Consider the following 18,789-nt stretch of genomic DNA (forward strand, 5'->3'; position numbering starts at 1 on the left):
CCATATTTGGGCACATCATACTATTTTTGTCAAACTAGTTTGATACTGTAGACATAGCTTAAGAACATTATGACTGTTTAAAAGATGATGGTGTACTACTATTATGTCATTGCATTTACACAGGACTGATTTTGATGTTTGTAAAAGTAGGCATGTGTTGTGATTACGTCTTGCGTTGTGCATTTGTTGCGTTGCGTTTCCACTAGAGACGCAACGCAAAAACATAAGTAAGTGATTTGACCAAGCGAAGAATTGAACTGTTGCTTGTCATTGCTGAACGTTTGCGTTGCGCTTACGTCTCTGCAATGCGTCTGTATTGAGAATCAACGCAAGGAAGATACGCAACGCAAGGAAGATACGCAACGCAAGGAAGATACGCAACGCAAGCCATTTTACCAATCACAAACGACAGATCACCCGAACCGTAACTTATTTGGATAGAATATATTTATACGGTATTCAGTATTAAGTCTATATCATCATTAATATTCTTTGTTGTGTATATACTTTATTGTCATTACAAACTACATACTATTATTAATAAGTGTTCATATTGGTACAAAAACAAAGTACATTTCACTGTGTATCTTAAAATCGGTGGTTGTAAATGGTAGTGCAAATGAACATTATCATTTATTATTTGTTTAAAAAAAACATTCTACTAAAAAGAAAATTTCATTTATATACAGCTTTTCCTGAAAACAAGAACCATTTAAAATGAAAATTTTAAAATGGATACTTTGTTCACATTTGAGTTGAGTTTGAGTTAGTTGTTATTACATCTCCATCTATTGCAGTTGCATAGGAAATATAAGCATGGAAAAAGCTAAATGTTATATACTTATTGATAATACAATTATACCAATTACTATTAGTATATCTAAAATACCATTTTCCCTTTTATTCTGACCAATAAAATGGTAATCTTCTAATTATAAAGCAAATGTGAAGTTTGGTATGTAATATATAGTTACCATTATGTATTTATTTTTACGCCTAGTATTCTCACCAACGGTGCTCAAGGGGCTTTTGAAAATGTCCGATTCAGATTAAATACACAGTAGGCTAAAATTCAGAATTTGAAATGAGAAGAATTAACATTTCATGTATTGATTAACATGTGTTTGCAACCGGAAGATAGCTAGTTTATTTTGTAGGACCAACAATCTTCGAAATTAAACTATAGAGGGCAATGAGAAGAATACCGATAACAAACATCATGATGGCTAGAGCAACGATCCACATATCTGTTATTATGTTGTCAACAACCATATCTAAAATGCAAAACATTATTATTCGTATTATTGATAGTAATAATTTTATTATTGCCAACAATATACTAATATAATGTAGTACTGTTTTATTCAATTCAAATAATAAGTGAAAAAGTATAGCAACTGTAATATATTTCAACTTATTTGTCAATATGCCTACAGATTATTTTATTGCTTTTCTTTTACGTATTAACACTTCTTAATTTATTACAAAACAGAATTACTTTATGTGGTTTGAATTTGTGGGAGGAAAAATTCAAATTATAACACTGCTTTGTTAGTATTAGATTGTTAGGATAGAGTGGGTGTGGTATTGTTAGAGTGGGTGTGGTATTGGTAGAGTGGGTGTGGTATTAATAATGGATGGGGTGGTAAACTGGGTTCCCACTTGGACGCAACGCAATTAAAGAAAAATGACCAATCATGTGGCGATGGATAACCTGAACTTTGACCAATTTGCGTCCAAATGGGAACCGAGCTTAAAGCTTGGTTCCCACTAGGACGCAACACAAAGACGCAAACGTGTTAACCAATGACAAGCGACAGTTCAAATAACTCATCGCTTGTGACTGGTCAATTCAATTGGTCCTTGTGTTGCGTCTCTAGTGGGAACCAAGCATTAGTGTGAGTGGTTATTGCGATTGCAGCTGTTATTCATTGCATGGTGAGATTGTCAACAGTGCCACGGTGTTTAAAATGGTTTAGAATAAGTAGTAGTCAATCTGAATCAAAATTGATTCTGGAAAGATTATTTGGATTCTAAGTCTATGTTTAAGCTATACCTTTCGAGAGGCGATCGTGATCGGAGACGGTAGATCATGTGGTTCGAATGGACTGTCCATTTCTTTACATAAAACATTCTAGACATTATGGGACATAGGCCTACATTTTGATATGTTACTTACGTGTATCACAGTGTTTCCCAGTATACCCTTCGTTGCAAGAACAATACGACTTATTTCCAATGTCACCGAGAATACAGGCTCCATGTACACAATGACATTCATCTGAAATAAATTAATATGCAAAGAACACCACTCAAACAGTGTTCCGAATGCGACTATGGCGGATAAACAGGAGAAAATAAAGAGTAATCTGAATTCACACTATAATCGTGTTGCATCCATACAGTCATTACTGTGAATTGAATAAGCTGATAACTTTTTTTTGAAGATTAGATTAATAAATGTTAACTGAAAAAAAGACGGAAGTGATGTTGTATCCTTCAATCCTTATCTTCTATCAATATCAAGTATCATTAAGGCTATTGAATCGGTAAGACAGTAATAAGAAAAAGTCCGCGTTATCACTACCACATTTGGGTATATCACTACCATATTTAGACGCATCACACTTTTTTTGTGAAACTAGTTATAGTGTAGACAGAGCTTTACACGAATTGTTGGAGGAATTTTTTCCAATCTTCTGATTATGTACTAAACATTTGAGGAACATCTTGAGGAAGAAAAATACATTATTTTACCTTTTGCGTTCTCTTGATTGACATCTCTTCTACGGCGGCCCACGGTATTTACTTTAAAATATAATCAATCGAATAAAAAAGTGTCAATTGGTGAGGAAAAAAGTGAATAAAACGTTTTAAAAGCATTATTTGATTATTGTGGCAATTAAACCCGAGAAAAATATGCATTACTATAGTTTAAACAACAGTTATTCTAACTGTTGTTTAAACTATATTGATATTTTGTTGCTAATGTTTTTTTCTGTTACCCATCTGAGCTATCCATGGTCACTTCGTTTAGTCCCCTTTTCGTAGATGTTGTAAGATCTGATTTTCTTTCTTCTCAGTTAAGGTAGTTTTGATGCAGCATAGAAACTTTATAATGCTTGTATTTTCTCGTTTTATCTAACCCTAACTCGAAGTCAATGTTAAACTAAATTTAACAAACTTGTATTGTTTTTATTTTGCATTTTCTTATTCATTTTAAACTGTTTAAACTTTAATACTAATAAAACAATTGAAAATGTAATTATCTCGGTACTCTTAATATAGGAAACTGAGCAAATTAATTCGGTTAAATATTTATCACCTAAATTACGTCGAGCTTACCTCGATCTTAAGTTTCTATATAATTCCATTCATAGTAATTTTGATTGTAATTTTATTTCTTGTTTCTTTATCCATGTACCTTCTCGTAGATTAAGATCCAAACTCACATTTCATGTTCCCTTTAGGAGGGTGAATGTCTGTCAAATGGATTGTTTTGTAGACTTGGTAAATTATATAATTCTCTTTTAGTTATAGATGATAGCCTTGATATTTGTTCTGATTCATTGAATCAGTTTAAGAACAAAGTGTTAAGTATTTTATAATTTTCAATTGCTTCCTTATTATTTTTGGCATTGTTCATGTATTTGTATCCGTTTTGTGTTTACTCTCCTGTTATTGGCGAATTTATTTTGCTGTTGGTTGGGTTTGGAAATAAAATAAAATAAATAAATAAATAAATAGGATGCAACAAAATGGAGCCTATATATATACTTGCCTTGTTGCTCACAATCCTGTCCACTGTATCCGAATGGACATGCGCATACGTATTTGATAGAGCTATCGTAGCTATTGTAGAGATTCCTACAAGTTCCACCGTTCAAACATGGATTGGCAGTGGCACATACATCACTCGTAGGCAGTTGACCTGTAAGAACAAACTTCCTTTTTTACTGAACAGAACAGTACAATTCTTACAGATTGACCTCCAGTTTTTTTAAATATTTATTAATACTTGAGCTAAGGAAATGTATAAAAATAGAAAGGAAAGCAGCAGATTAATTAAATACACTCTTAAGCTCTGTCTGATCTACACTATCAAACTTTATATGAACAAAAAAATGTGATGTGCCCATAATAGACACGATGATGTCATATCATATTTAGGCACATCATACTTTTATGTCAAACTAGTTTGATAGTGTGTAGACAGAGCCTTATGAAGAAGAGTGATGATATGTGATAGCCCACAGTGATGACAGTACTCAAGTGGACATCGTGCGAAAAAAGTGATTAGGAGATTAAAAAGAACATTAGTGTGAACATGCATTAGATTGATTGAGCAAAACTACACTATAAAGGGACATCTCAATAAATGTAAATTATGCTGAATAACAGAGCGATTTGCGACGACTTTGGACGTGATCATCCTATAAAAATGTCTCAAGAAATCGACTGAGAAAAAAACGTCCCGAATGTCCCCAATTGTGCACAATGAAAACATCCTACAGTATGTTATAGGTCGCATCAAGATTGCCTAATTCACTCTGGATTACACATTTTTCCATGATTCCTTATAACATCTATACATAATACAAAATTCACATACATAATGTAAACTCACATCACCACAACAATCAATGTATTCAGAATTATCCCATATTTTTTAATATTACAATAAATAGGCACATGATTATACTGAATGTATTCGATTATCTTACCGGTTGTGAACAAGCAATTCTGTCCTGTGTATCCAACCTGGCAGCGGCAGCTATAGTCGGAACTTATTTCATTTGTGCTTGTACTGAAGTAGCTTGCGTAACATTCAGCCCCATTCAAACAGGGAGAAGCTCCACACACGTTGAACTGGAGAATATTGGCTAAAAATAGATATTTAAAAATATAATTTAAATGAAGCCACTTTCTTCAACACGCTATGTCCTATTAAGTTATTATTTTAAAAGTTTCATTATATACGCCGATCAATTACTTACAAGAATGGTATTGACAAAATTCACCAGTGTAACATTCAGGGCACATGCATGTGTAGCTATCACAGACACCTGGGGTCTGAACACAAGCTCCGCCGTTCATACAATTGTGGTTTTCACACGGGTTTACAGCTGGAATGAGAGAAAATTGAGCGATTACTATCACACAAATAACAGGGTATTCACACACTGCAGTTTGATCAATCACCAAACCAACGGATCTTCTGAACTATCATTTGTGATTGGTTATATTTTTGCGCGTAAGCCGTTCGCATAAAATCTAAACCTGAACACACCAATGGGGTTTCATTGGGTCTGTTATCGTCTTTTACAATAGAAAGCTTCTATTTTACGCAGCTGTCATATGAAGACGTGAAGAATGACTTTTGTACTCAATAGGTGCGTAGTCTAGTGGTGCGTCGTGAAACGGAAGGTCGCTATTAATTATTATTGTCAGATTTCCTTTTCATAATAAGAAGGGATTGCCCGGTTTGAATTAGAAAAATAAACGTTATGAAATTCGTATACCTACCAAGTTCACAGTCTGTACCAGTGAAGCAGGAGGTGCACGAGCATGTGGATAAGGAACACACTGCCTGGTCCGGTACACATGTACCTCCATTGAAACAGGTTCGTTGGAAACATCCATCGATTGCTATGAATAAAACATAGTTTTAAATTAATGCTTGTTTGAATTTTGCAAACCTTTCATAATAAAACATTAACCATAAAAACAAATCAAACAAGATTAATACATTTGAAGGAGCTAATTATAAATCAAGAAGCAAATAATAATAATTGTTTACGTCATCGGCGGTCTTTAGTTTGAATCTGTTTAGACGCTCTATATTCCCTATCGGAGTTAAAACACCTTAAATATAGAGGTTTAACTTGTATGCGTTCAAACGTGTGGTCTAACGTTACATCGGATACATACCTGGAACATTGTAATTTTATTGGAGTATACGACACGAATAGTAACCCACACTCTAATAGTAACCCCCCCCCCTTCTAATAGTAACCCACCCTAAAAAGAAATCGAAGAATAATAACCCAGGGTTACAATTATAAGATTTACGGTTAACTATATTATAGAGCACTCACCAGTCTGACACAGACTCCCAATGAAACACGAAGGGCATATGCACGTGTAATCGGTACAAGAGTCTGGTACTGGGGAGCATATTCCACCGTTGCTACATTCGTGGCTGGCACATGGATCCATACCTAAAAATAAATAAAACAACAGATGATGTCTTATTCGAAACAGTTTTGATATGGTAATGGTTGCTTCAATCAAGTTTTCAAAACAACGCAAAGATAACAAGAAAATTAAGATCATAAAAAACCGACAGAATAACACAATTCAAGTAGGCCTAATAACCCCGAGATAAAATCGCGGCTTAATGTATTTATTCAGTACAGTTATTTTCTGTGGACCAGAGAATAAAAGACTGGATTGAATAATATTATCTACAGTATCTCTGTAACGTTTATTTATAAAAAAAAGGAAACCTAACATTATATCAATAGTCTTTTAAACATAAATATTAAAAATAGTCCATCAATTATTTCAAGCTGTCAATGTGGAGCGACAAAATGGTCAAGAATTACTGAAAAAAAATTCAAATCGCCTTCTAATATTAACATAGTCTAAACATTGTAAGGCAATATGAAGGTGCAATAAAACGAATGGTGTGATTATGCGTTCGGCATTACTTGGCTTATAACATAATAAACTAACCTGTTTGACAGAGGGTTCCAGTATAGCAAGCAGGACATACGCACACATAAGAAGTACATGACGTAGAGAGGCAGGTTGCTCCATTCATACATACGTTCCCCTCACAAATATTACTCTCTTTAAAAACAACAATATTTGTTATGCGATATAATTTATAATAAGGTAGGCCATACATACAAAAGTAAAGCACACATGGTATTTAGGCCTTAGTTGGTAATAGGCGGCGATTTGGCTTAGTATTGGTAAAAATATAAACATTTGGCAGACGTAGCGTGTCATATGTATACTTGCAGATAGTTATCGACAACAATAACAACGCCGACTGGTGGCGTTCGAGGAATACTAACAGCATAAACAAGACAACTATTAAAGACTGGAAGCAAGAAGTGTAGCTACACCGCACCTAAAACATACGACTGCACTTGGCCTATTATTAGAACATAACTGTTACATGGTAAAGAATGCTAAATTTTAAGATAAATTACAATGTTAGACCTATAGACTATAGCCTACTAATGGCATTGTTTTGTTGTCAAACTTACCTGTAGTACATAACGCTCCCGTAAAACATGCGGTACATTCACATTGAAACGACAAACAATTACCAGCAGATGGTCTGCACACTCCTCCATTTGAGCATAAAGAAAATTCGCATGGATCATACACTATAAACAAAATCCGTAAAACACTAATTCAATTTTCAGTACAATCTAGTCCACTTAATATGCACCTTTTAAAGAATACATAATTTCGATAACGTAGCGAAATAAATACACCGCAAGTGAGTTGACCAATATCAAGCGACAGTTCAAATGATCCATTGTTTGTGATTGGTTAAATAAATTGTGGCGCTCTTACGTCTTTAAGTTCCGTCCGAGTTGGAACAACAACATACACATGGAATAACATATTGAAAGAGCCTGCTACTAAGGTAACATGTTTACCTACAAAGTTCCAAAAAATTCGCATTGATTATTTCTCTTTTGGGGACAAAATAAATCAACTTACAGTTTTGACAACGATCTCCAGTATAACAGGTTGGACATGCGCACGTGAACTGAGTACAAGAGCCTGTGACAACTGTACATACACCTCCGTTTACACAAGGGTTATCAGCACATGGATTCATCTCTGAACAAAATATAAATCATTATTGTTTTATGATACTCAAATAAATATATTATATATATGTCTTGGTTGTTGTCTCTGAGCACCCGGTCCTCTGTGGCAAGGCAAATGTGTATCCTGCTCCTTTGTTTGGTCACCTAGGTAGGGGTCCGGGACCGCGACAGAACGAGAACGGATGGGGACTCTCCAAAGAAATTGCACTTTATTTGTCAGGAATTTGTATGATTTGTTTTTTATTTTTTAAATGCGCCTTGAGCACTCTTGAGTGGTATGTGCGCTATAAAAATCTTATTATTATTTTATATATAATTCATAGAAATTAAAAATACCAAAACACTTCGAATTATAAAAACGGTTTTCTCCTGTAATTGTTATAATTTAAAATGTGTTATGACACGTTTGAAACAATAACTTATTAAACAAAGAATTAAAATATTTTACGTGGAACTAAGCAAATGCATATGCCACGCATACAGAGTACACAGCCTGTGATAGGCCACACATTATTATCTTATATTTGTGATATTTAATTCTTCTCTAAAATACATACGCGTTTGACAGAATGTCCCGGTAAAACAGCCTGTGCATGCGCAGTTGTAATTCGTGCATGAACCTGATACTTCGACACATAACCCGTTATTCTGGCATTGGTGGTTTGTGCATGCGGTAAATGCTGAAAAAGAAGACATCTAACATGTTAACATGAAGTAGTTTTATAATGTTTTATGGGCAACATTGATTGCTACTGGATGATGTTGAAAAAAATATTATATATATATTAGAAATTGAAAAGTTTAAGACTGCGAGCAGATCTATTATAGCAACGTAATTTTTATGAAGTAGGCCCCTAATAAAGATGCATTATATTAAAACGCTTCTTTCATTGGATAACAACCTCCCATGGACTACGCAGTGTACAATCGTCGCCTACAATAAATGGTTTCACTCGCAGGGAGCGAAATCCGTAAATGTCGCCTAGGCCGTCTTAGACCTATGTTTTGTAGACAAACAATGAACTTTCGGATCTGATAAGCAATGAAGTGTGACGAGATGTCAAAATGCTGTATAAATTCAGAATAGGAACTACTATATTGCAAGTCAAGTCATTTTCACGACCATAATAGTTGGCACAGTTCAATCAAATGTTCTTATTCTTTTCTATTTATTAAGTGTAATTATTACTTACGAGTGTCACAGAGTGTTCCCATGAAACATCCAGTGCAAGCGCACGTGTACAGAGTGCACGAGCCTGGAACAGGTTCACAAACCGCTCCATTAGCACACGAATTACTGTCGCATGCACTCATTACTACAACAAAAATTAGACAATCAGTATTTTTTGATTTTTTGAATCAGGCTCATTGCCGTAAAGAGCATTATTAGGATTTACATTAACAGAACAACTATATATTTAAGTATTTTAAATGAACTGGACTTTCAAGTCTAGCGGTATGTCATGTGAATACACAAGGTTCTGCACAGAAGGACGATGATGATGATTTTATTCCAAAACGGTTTATTGTAAATTAAAGATGTTCTAATTAAAACTGTATTTTGTTTGTTTATTAAATGTAGTTGTAGTTCCGATTCAATTCAATTCATATGTATGTATTCGTTAATTTATGGAAATTGTTTAATAGAGTAAAAGTTCAATTCTTGCCCAAAGACCAAAACCTGATTTTAGTATTGTTTTAGTATTGAACTTGCTTGTGCGTATGACAACGAGGACAAACTTGTTAGAAGAGCTATTTACTTACTTGTAGTGCAGAAAGTTCCAGAATAACATAGTGGGCATGTGCAGATATAGTTTGTACATGAATTAGGATCCACTGAACATATACCACCATTCTGACAAAGATGGCTGGTACATGGATTTACAGCTGTACATAAAAACAAAAAAACGAAATTATCAGCAAAGTTCAGAATTTTTCGTAATACTACAAGATTGCCTATTATATAATCAGTCTTCTTTTGCTATCATTTAAATACAATCGTAACTGTTATTTAATGAACAATTTGGCTTTTCTAGATGTCGACAGCCTAGGTTGTATAATACTTTTAGTTGAATCACCTTGCAGACAAAATCTGAATGCTGACTGGTGGACAACATACACAATTTATCCATAAACAAACACATTTTATCCATAAAATACATCATGACTGTCTAAGATGTAAAGTACCAGTATTTCTTCCTTACCTGTTTGACAAAGTGCACCAGTAAAGCACAGAGGACAAGTACATGTATACGATGTACAGGAACCTGGCATGGCCACGCACGTACCTCCGTTCAGACAGAGGTCATTGTCACATGCTTCAAGAGCTGAGAATTAGATACCATTTATACTATTATTATTGGGAATAACTGTTATCACAATCATTATTTTGCAAATTTACATATCATTGATCCGAACGCAGTAAATGCTACAGTTTTACCTTTAATTAGGAACTCCTTTCATCGCAACATAAATGAAATATATTGTATAGAACTGCATTTGCCTTACATATGCAATGGGCAGTTACATCTATGTGAGATTTTGTAAAATGCACATAACATTAACAAGTTAGATTTCCGTTTTGACAAATGGTGTTATTATGCTATACTCTATCTTTGATGTGACAGACAATACTCGACTTAAGAGACGGTAGCAATGATATCAACTATAATTAATTATAATTTTTAAAGAAGAAATTAGTGTACGTTTTCCGTAGTGTGAACAATTATGTTAACAAAGATGATAATTATTATCTAAACGGTCAATTATTGCCATGCAGAAAATAAAGTGATACCTACCAACTTCACAAAATGGTCCACTGAAGCAGGCTGAGCATTGGCATGTAAATGACAAACACGCATTTGGAACTGTGGCGCACATTCCTCCATTCTGACACATATTCATGTCACAGACATTGATAGCTAGACAATAAGACAGACTGACAAGTTAAATCGTACGTGGATGAAGTGCCTTATCGGTATCTTAATGAGGACACAAGCTTAAATACTATAATAATCGTTGAAACTTACGTGTGGTACAGAATTCCCCTGTAAAACAGGAGTCGCAGGCACAGAAAACTGCTGGACAAGAACCAAATACACCAAGGCACTCTCCATTGACGCATGGGTCATTGATTGTACATCCACTCACCTCTAAAGAAGTACAATACATTTTCATACTTATTATTAAAATCTATCAGTAAAATACGTACCATTTTAGGCCTAACTATACCTGGTAATAGTTGATTTAATCAAGTTTGATACCATTTTAAGTCCCATTCCTACAGTATATTGCTTGTAATTTTCTTGTACTTTTTCTTATTTTATTGTTATTGAAATACATTTTGAGTAAAATAAAGGAATGGAAGAATGAAAGCAAACTCCTCACAACATATCCAGATTCCAACACGTTTACACTAAAACGAGTCAGTTTAATTATTTTTAAAGCCGATTTTCATAATTTTAGCTAAAAAGAATTAATTTAAATAACTTAACTCTAATAATTTAAATTGGGAAGAATTATCTTACCTGTTTCACATAAGGAACCTTCATAGCATGAAAGACATTGGCAAGTGTAACTTGTGCATGAGTTCGCATCAGGTATGCATGCACCGCCATTCTGGCAAAGGTTATTTTCACACCCACTTACCGCTGTAAATAACCAAGAATTGTTTTTGTAAGAGTTATTTTAGTAATGATTCGAATGTGATTGCTATTTTATTTTAATCTCACAAAAAACAACACAAAGAACTTTTAACAAAATTTAATCAGAAAAAAAAATCAGAAATATAACAGCAACAACTTAGAAAATAAAAGCCGTACAAAAAAAAATCTCAGAAGAAAGGAAGAAAAAAGAAACGATAATACGAATAATTACAATAATATTAGACATTTTTTTTACTGAGTCTGTGTCTGATTTTTCTTTCCCGAAGAGGAATATTATTTCAATCTTCCTTACAATCGAATTGTTAAGGGTTACTTAAATTTTGACTTCCTAACGCTTGATTTCCATCAGGAAGAAATGAAACGACGACATAGGCCTACGTGCAAAACAACCGATTTGACCAATCACAAGCGAAGGTTCGTATGGTCCTTCAGTTGTGATTGGTCAAATAATTTGTGAGCGTAAAACACTTACGAATAGTGCAGAATTCGCCAGTAAAACACTGTTCACAAACACACACAACGTCTGGACACGTTGTTGTGAAACATGCTCCATTTACACATGGGTTATTCACGGTACAATAATCAATCTCTGAAAACACAAAAAACAGATTGAATTTTACTATTTTATTATTGAAATGAGTACTATTATTTGTCATAAAAAGTGAAAATTAAAAACTGAGAACTACTGAAAATTAAGTAAATTCTATTGATATCCTTGGATAGATACGAAAACGACACAGACCACAACAGTGCTGTTCTGTATTTGTAAACCCTTTTTTCATTACGTTGAAACATTAACTAAGATAACAATAAAGCATAGGCAAAAAGTAATAGTAATTCAGGTTAAAAATCCCTAATACTATTTCTAGATATAGTATATTATTTCACTCAATAAAGACAACTTTCGGAGTTAATCAAAACAAGAATTCAGCTATTGCCAGCTAGAAAATGAATATACATCTCGTGGATTCGGTCTTTGAATTATAACATTTAGTTCAGTTCAGTTACAGATCTAGAAAACAATCTCCTACTACGCTTGGTCTATATTATATTTCTTTGTATTAAGCCTAGTATTACTAGAACCAAAAATATGGACCCACCTGTTTGGCAGAAGGTTCCTGTGTAGCAGTTAGGACACACACACGAATAGGAGGTACATGAGTTCGCATCTAGTTGGCATATGCCACCATTCTGACATGGAGAGGCTACACATGAATCGGTTCCTTAAAAACATAAAACACGAAATTAGTATACACATATGTACTAAGTTAAGATGATTGTCGTCCACTCTTGTGCTCAATTTAGGCCATGGCTGCAGTGGAGTACGATACCTCCGATCTCATAGTAAGATAGTTGTGAACGATTGGCGTAATATTGTTGAAGAGCCTGTTGGTGATTACAGTTTGAAAATAAATTATCTGATCAACGATGATTAATCATACTATTTGCTTCAATATTTTTACTAAAGTTCTGTCTACACTATCAAACTACTTTATTAACAAAAAAAGTGTGATGTGCCAAAATATGGTAGTGATATGTCCAGATATGGTAGTGATATGACATCATCGTGTCCATATTATGGTATGGTAAGTTTGATAGTGTAGACAGAGCTCAATAGTGGAGCTTACTAGTTTCACAGAAGTTACCAATGTAGCATCCCACACACAAACAGCTGTAAGACGTACATGAACCAGACGTTGCTGAACACAAGCCTCCGTTTTGACAAGCATGGTTATTACAAGCATTTACAACTACGAAAATCAATTATTTTTATTTATGATTATTATCTGCATTGGAAAAAAATATCACGCTTTAAAATGGTTAGCTTTAAACTGGTTAACTTTAAACTGGTTAACTTTAAACTGTTTAAAAACGGTTACTATAGTAGTAACGTGAAAATCACAATGAGCAGATGTCGGAAATAATCCAATCCATGTTTTGTCCTCATGCATATAAGCCAACTAAATGAATGATATCTTTCAATACGAGAGTGTGGGTCAACAATAGCACAATACGTATGATTGATTTCCATCGTAATTGCATAATCTAAAATTGTATGAATTAAATATATCACTATCAGTACTCTATCTCAACATACTGCAATAGGCCTATCATAGGAAAATTCGTTAATACAGCATCTCATTTGTATCACATGATTCCAGTATCATGTAAGGTTATGTTAAGGATTACCTATAACCTAAGTTATGGCATATGATACTAGAAGATACACAAGATTGTGATGTATTACCAAAATATTCCTATGATACTCTAGATACAGTACTTATTCGGGTGAAATCAAATAGGGGCACTCTAACAAAATTAAAAAGGGGCTTCTTTACTCACGAGTTGATAATATTCCAACAAATAAACAGTTTAAACAAGAACACAGATAATAATATTAGTATAACTTACTATTTTCGCAAAACGTTCCTGTGTAGCAGGATGGGCAAGCACACACATATTCGGAACATCCTCCTGAAGTAGCTAGGCAGAGTCCGCCGTTAAGACACACCACATTTGCACATGGATCAATGGCAGCCTCGCACATAGAGCCTATGAAGCAACTAGGGCATGTACATGTGTAAAGGGAACACTGGCCTGGATTCAACATACATATTCCTCCATTTTGACAGGGGTTATTTAGGCAACCATCATTAACTAAAATAATAATATAAAACCAAAGAATTAGGCCTATGGCCTATAGAAATAAAACAAATAAATACGATTTTAAAATAAACTAAACTGAATGAAACTTTGTAAAATACAGAGCAACAGAGGACGCGTGGTTTAGTAATTAGGCCTACTGTATGTTTAGATTCATATAATTCGAGATATTATTTTTATTATTACATTTCTTTAACCAGAGGGTAGCTCAAACAGTTTAAACTGGTTTTCATTGCGGCCCTGCATGCACTATTATACATTGTTTCTGTTTGTTAAAACTTCAATATATGATTACAACTTCTTAACTGGCTACCCGTCACAAGTTTTTTGCCTCTTAATTATTTATATTTAAATTGCTATTTTGTTTACTTTGAAAGAGAAAGAATTAAATGTTATTGTGAATGAATTAATGAATGTTAAAAACTCAACAGAGACTTAATTATTAATAAATACAACAATTTTCATTTCTCAAATCAACCGGCAAATTGTCATATACCTGTATTATCATCCATGATTTTATTAAGCATTTTGTGACATCTTTTGAAGGGATACTATAGTAAAATATCAGCCTAGTAACTTAATAAAATATTATAATCATATAAACCCATCATTACTTGTCTGGCAAAGAGATCCAGTGTAGCAGAGTGGACATGCGCACGTGAACGCCGTACACGATCCGGGATTCTGCACACATGTTCCTCCGTTTAAACACGAATTGGCTGCACATGCAGATATTTCTGTCAACAATAAAAATTATTAGTTTATTATAATAGTGAAATAATATTTTTACTAAATGAACTACATTGTGGAATCACAGAATAGGCCTACCATTACCTGATGTAATAGCACTTGGGCGCATTGCACATCAGGACAAAGAGATCGAATCTTGGTCGTTCAGTTTTCTTTTCTTTGTTTGTTATCTTTACCCTTTACCATTTACGCATCCTTACGCATCCTAAGTCAAATTTGAACATTAAACGTATACACTATTGTAAATCTGCGTATGCCTGAGTGGCGTATCATGATGAGTACTACTGTATCTCGTCTGCTACGCCCCTACGACCACCTAGGTCATGGGACAACCAACAAACCAACGAAATCGGTTTCTCCTGTCACAATTTAAAGTGAAATAATGACTCTATGAATATTAGATAATTGTCTTACCGGTCTCACAGAATGCTCCTGTAAAACAGCCAATACACGAACAGATGTAAGCAGTACATTGGCCAGCTACTGCAGTACACGCGCCATTTTGACACATGTGGTTTTCGCATGGGTTAACAGCTATTAGAAAGGAAATACGTAACTTAAAGTCAATAAAACAAATAGTGATTCTTAGATTCATATTCTTATTTTGTGTACATGTTAAGAACAACACGAAAGATTGTCGAAAAACCATAAATAAAACAAATTGTGTATGGGGCACCGTGGCTTTCCGTCCTAGCGTGACATAGATAACTTAAGACATCACTATGGTTTAATACTGATAACCTCGTCTGTCATAGGTCGTGGTCGTAGCAAACAAAGCACTCAATACGATAGAATAACCTGTAGAACAAGAATGTTTCATGAGGCTTACCTGTTTGACAAAACTGTCCAGTGTAACAAGATGGGCATACACACGTGTAAGAAGTACAAGTTGAACCCGGTAGGCACAGCCCGCCATTCTGACATACATTATTACTGCACGCGTCAACCGCTGTAAAAACAAACAATTATATATCCCATAGAACCTACTCATATTTTTTTACAAAGGCATATACATATTCAAAGCATGATTTTGGGCAATTTCCGAATCCGGTTACTATGCGTAAAATGTTCGTTTTACCGTACGTCACAAATTGGCGTGGAACGTGATGACGTTCACACATTTTAAAAAACGTTGGGGTTTTGAAACAATTGAATAATTGGGTTGATCCTCCTTACACCTCTCGTGTTGGCAAGCATTGTACGCGTGTCACACGCAAGAAATTAAAACACACTTACCTGTCGTACAGAATGTTCCCTGGTAGCAAGAACTACACACACATACATACGATAAACAGGAAGATGCAGTGCAAATGGCACCGTTTTGACAAAGGTGATTGTCACATCCATCAATCACTGAAACGAATAAATACAATTATCATGAATGGCTAACATTCCCAACAATTCTAGCACCGTTGCGTAAATCATTAATACGTAGGCCTAAAAAAGTTTGTTTTCCTGGCCAAAGTACAGTATCGCAACTATGATATAAAAACTACGATGGAACGTAGTAGGCCTACATGGACACAAACAAATTATAAACACAACATAAATAGGAGAGTGTACCACTCACATACTGAAAAAAAGTTTGGAGGAAATCAGAGTTGTCTGCAATTAGTACCATTTTAAAATGGCACCAGAAAGAAGAAAGCAAGAAGAAAAGGACTGAAAACAGAACCCAGTCGGTTAATCGCCTAGAGTAAGTACAATCCTATTACTTATTACATGATTAAAATGTTTACGTACGTGTTTCACAAAACGCTCCAGTATAGCACGAAGGACACGTGCAAGTGTAATCTGTACAAGAGTTGGCTACTGGTGTACACACTCCACCGTTTTGACATTGACTGTTCGAACATGCCGTCACGGCTTGAAGAAGTAAATAAAAAAAAAACATACATTGGAAAGGTAATATTAAGCTGTTGAATACAGTACATTTATGTTTTACTGTAATAGTATTTTTAACATGTAGACCTATTACGGTTTTGATCAAAATGCAGGTATGTCGTTAGAACCAACCACAGGTGTGGACTACACATACTAACTTTATCCTCCCATAATGGCACTTGTCATACAACTGAAAATATTTGGTGAACTTGGTTACCTATTTCGCAGAATTGTCCAGTAAAACATTGTTGGCAAAGGCAGCTATACGTCGTGCACTGATTTGCCGATGCCACACAAAAACCTCCATTCTGACAGACGTTATTGTTGCAAGGGTCAATCTCTGAAACAGAGTAAAAAGAAATTGTTTTTAAAACAATCAATTTTTTTGACGACTTTAGCCAAATCTATAGGCCTACTATTCGCTTTTTGAAATAAAAATTGCACACAACTACACTGGACAACTACCACCCGTATAACTTCAATGGACAACGGATCCCCCTGGATCTATTACTGTGCACATCACTTTACGACTACTGTATTAATACAACGACATTCCTTATAATAACAGGACAACTATACTTCTAGTACCCCTACCCCTCGCAGAACTATCGTCCCATCTGATAACTAATCCCTCTGTACTAATATACTACCCTTAAAAACCACTCAGTAACTACCCTTCGGTCAACTACACTCCGGACAACTACACTTTTGAAATCACAAACATGCCAGGGTGTAGGCCTAATTATCGAGTGAGAGTAGTTATTCCTAACCTATCGAAAGCATTATGAATACAGTTATGTTAGAGAACATACACGATAATGTATAACGGCCCAGAAGTACGATGGCTTTACATCATTCCAATCCACATTTTGACAATAAAGTTACTTAATAACAGTTTGTGTATTACCTGTTTCACAGAAACTGCCAGTAAAACAAGATGGGCATTGGCAAGAGTATGTTACGCATTGTCCTGGATTAACTGTGCACAACGCTCCGTTTTGACACACATTAGCATCACATGGGTTTGAAGCTATACAATAATTAGAAACAATGCAAATGTTTAATCGAATCTTTAATGTTTAACCATGTATTGTTATTATGATGATGTATGTTATTACATACAGCACGATAACAATAAATACAGGATTCTCGCTCTCGATTTTTGCCACATTTATCAATAAGACCCAAACAATTGGAACTTTTGTTGTTGGTGATATAATGTAAATGTCCGTACTGTAGCACTAGTTTTATGAAGGGCTAGTGTTGCCCGAAAGCTCTGCTAACTTTTCTGGCTGTTTTACTTATCGTTTTGATTTAGCTTTCGCTTTTTTTGTATCTCCATTGAGATCCAGTCACTGATACCCACAGCATTGTCATTTTTTCAGTAATTTGCCTTTGGATTAATATATTAATTATATTTATGATAATTTTTGTTCTGATAGTTATGCGGATATTCTCAATACAATTGTTTCGTAGTCAAGAAGTACCCGATTATCAGTGTTTTATACACTGTTTGCTTAGTATCAGCATCTCATTTTTATCACATGTGGTGCCTGTGTCATGTAAGGTTAGGGTAAGGGTTAAGTTATGGTATATGATGCTAGGAGATACATGTTGTATTTGCCAATATTCCTATGATATTGGGGAAATCAGTACTGATACTCGGGTGCAAGAAGAAACGATTCAACTTACATATTTCACATAGTGTACCACTTTGACATGTATCACAGAAACACGTGTAAGCAGTACAACTTCCAGTTGTCGGAATACATACGGAGCCAGTAGAACAAGAGTCAGTGTCACACGCATTGATAGCTTGCGAAAAAAAACCAGTATATTATGATTTATAAAAAATGTAATGAAAATAAAATTATTGTGAAAATATAAAACAAATATCATAAAACAATGCATTGTTATAACAATTATATGTATGTGTGAATTGTGCTATTAAGGGAAGATGTTTCTCC

The 18,789-nt window shown here is 34.6% G+C and overlaps 1 protein-coding gene across 1 annotated transcript in view; it reads right to left on the reverse strand.

Moving 5' to 3' along the window:
- Positions 1-560: 560 nt before the first annotated feature.
- Positions 561-18,789, reverse strand: part of LOC144839290 (uncharacterized) — a 29,795-nt gene continuing 11,566 nt past the window's right edge. The window contains exons 17-46 of the mRNA XM_078694606.1: positions 18,515-18,637; positions 17,730-17,852; positions 17,040-17,162; positions 16,682-16,804; positions 16,175-16,291; positions 15,768-15,887; positions 15,353-15,472; positions 14,803-14,925; positions 13,937-14,182; positions 13,153-13,275; positions 12,625-12,747; positions 11,997-12,113; positions 11,387-11,509; positions 10,889-11,011; positions 10,658-10,780; positions 10,064-10,186; positions 9,624-9,746; positions 9,053-9,175; positions 8,417-8,539; positions 7,747-7,869; positions 7,281-7,403; positions 6,739-6,855; positions 6,099-6,221; positions 5,527-5,649; positions 4,998-5,126; positions 4,725-4,883; positions 3,782-3,931; positions 2,758-2,808; positions 2,180-2,281; positions 561-1,274 (exon numbers count right to left, since the gene is read on the reverse strand). Of these exons, the coding sequence (XP_078550732.1) occupies positions 1,147-1,274; positions 2,180-2,281; positions 2,758-2,808; positions 3,782-3,931; positions 4,725-4,883; positions 4,998-5,126; positions 5,527-5,649; positions 6,099-6,221; positions 6,739-6,855; positions 7,281-7,403; positions 7,747-7,869; positions 8,417-8,539; positions 9,053-9,175; positions 9,624-9,746; positions 10,064-10,186; positions 10,658-10,780; positions 10,889-11,011; positions 11,387-11,509; positions 11,997-12,113; positions 12,625-12,747; positions 13,153-13,275; positions 13,937-14,182; positions 14,803-14,925; positions 15,353-15,472; positions 15,768-15,887; positions 16,175-16,291; positions 16,682-16,804; positions 17,040-17,162; positions 17,730-17,852; positions 18,515-18,637 (3,770 nt within the window). The 3' untranslated portion in view covers positions 561-1,146. The remainder of the gene's footprint in view (positions 1,275-2,179; positions 2,282-2,757; positions 2,809-3,781; positions 3,932-4,724; positions 4,884-4,997; positions 5,127-5,526; positions 5,650-6,098; positions 6,222-6,738; positions 6,856-7,280; positions 7,404-7,746; positions 7,870-8,416; positions 8,540-9,052; positions 9,176-9,623; positions 9,747-10,063; positions 10,187-10,657; positions 10,781-10,888; positions 11,012-11,386; positions 11,510-11,996; positions 12,114-12,624; positions 12,748-13,152; positions 13,276-13,936; positions 14,183-14,802; positions 14,926-15,352; positions 15,473-15,767; positions 15,888-16,174; positions 16,292-16,681; positions 16,805-17,039; positions 17,163-17,729; positions 17,853-18,514; positions 18,638-18,789) is intronic.

This window comes from Antedon bifida, chromosome 4 (assembly GCF_963402885.1).
Source record: "Antedon bifida chromosome 4, ecAntBifi1.1, whole genome shotgun sequence".
Lineage (NCBI taxonomy): Eukaryota > Metazoa > Echinodermata > Crinoidea > Comatulida > Antedonidae > Antedon > Antedon bifida.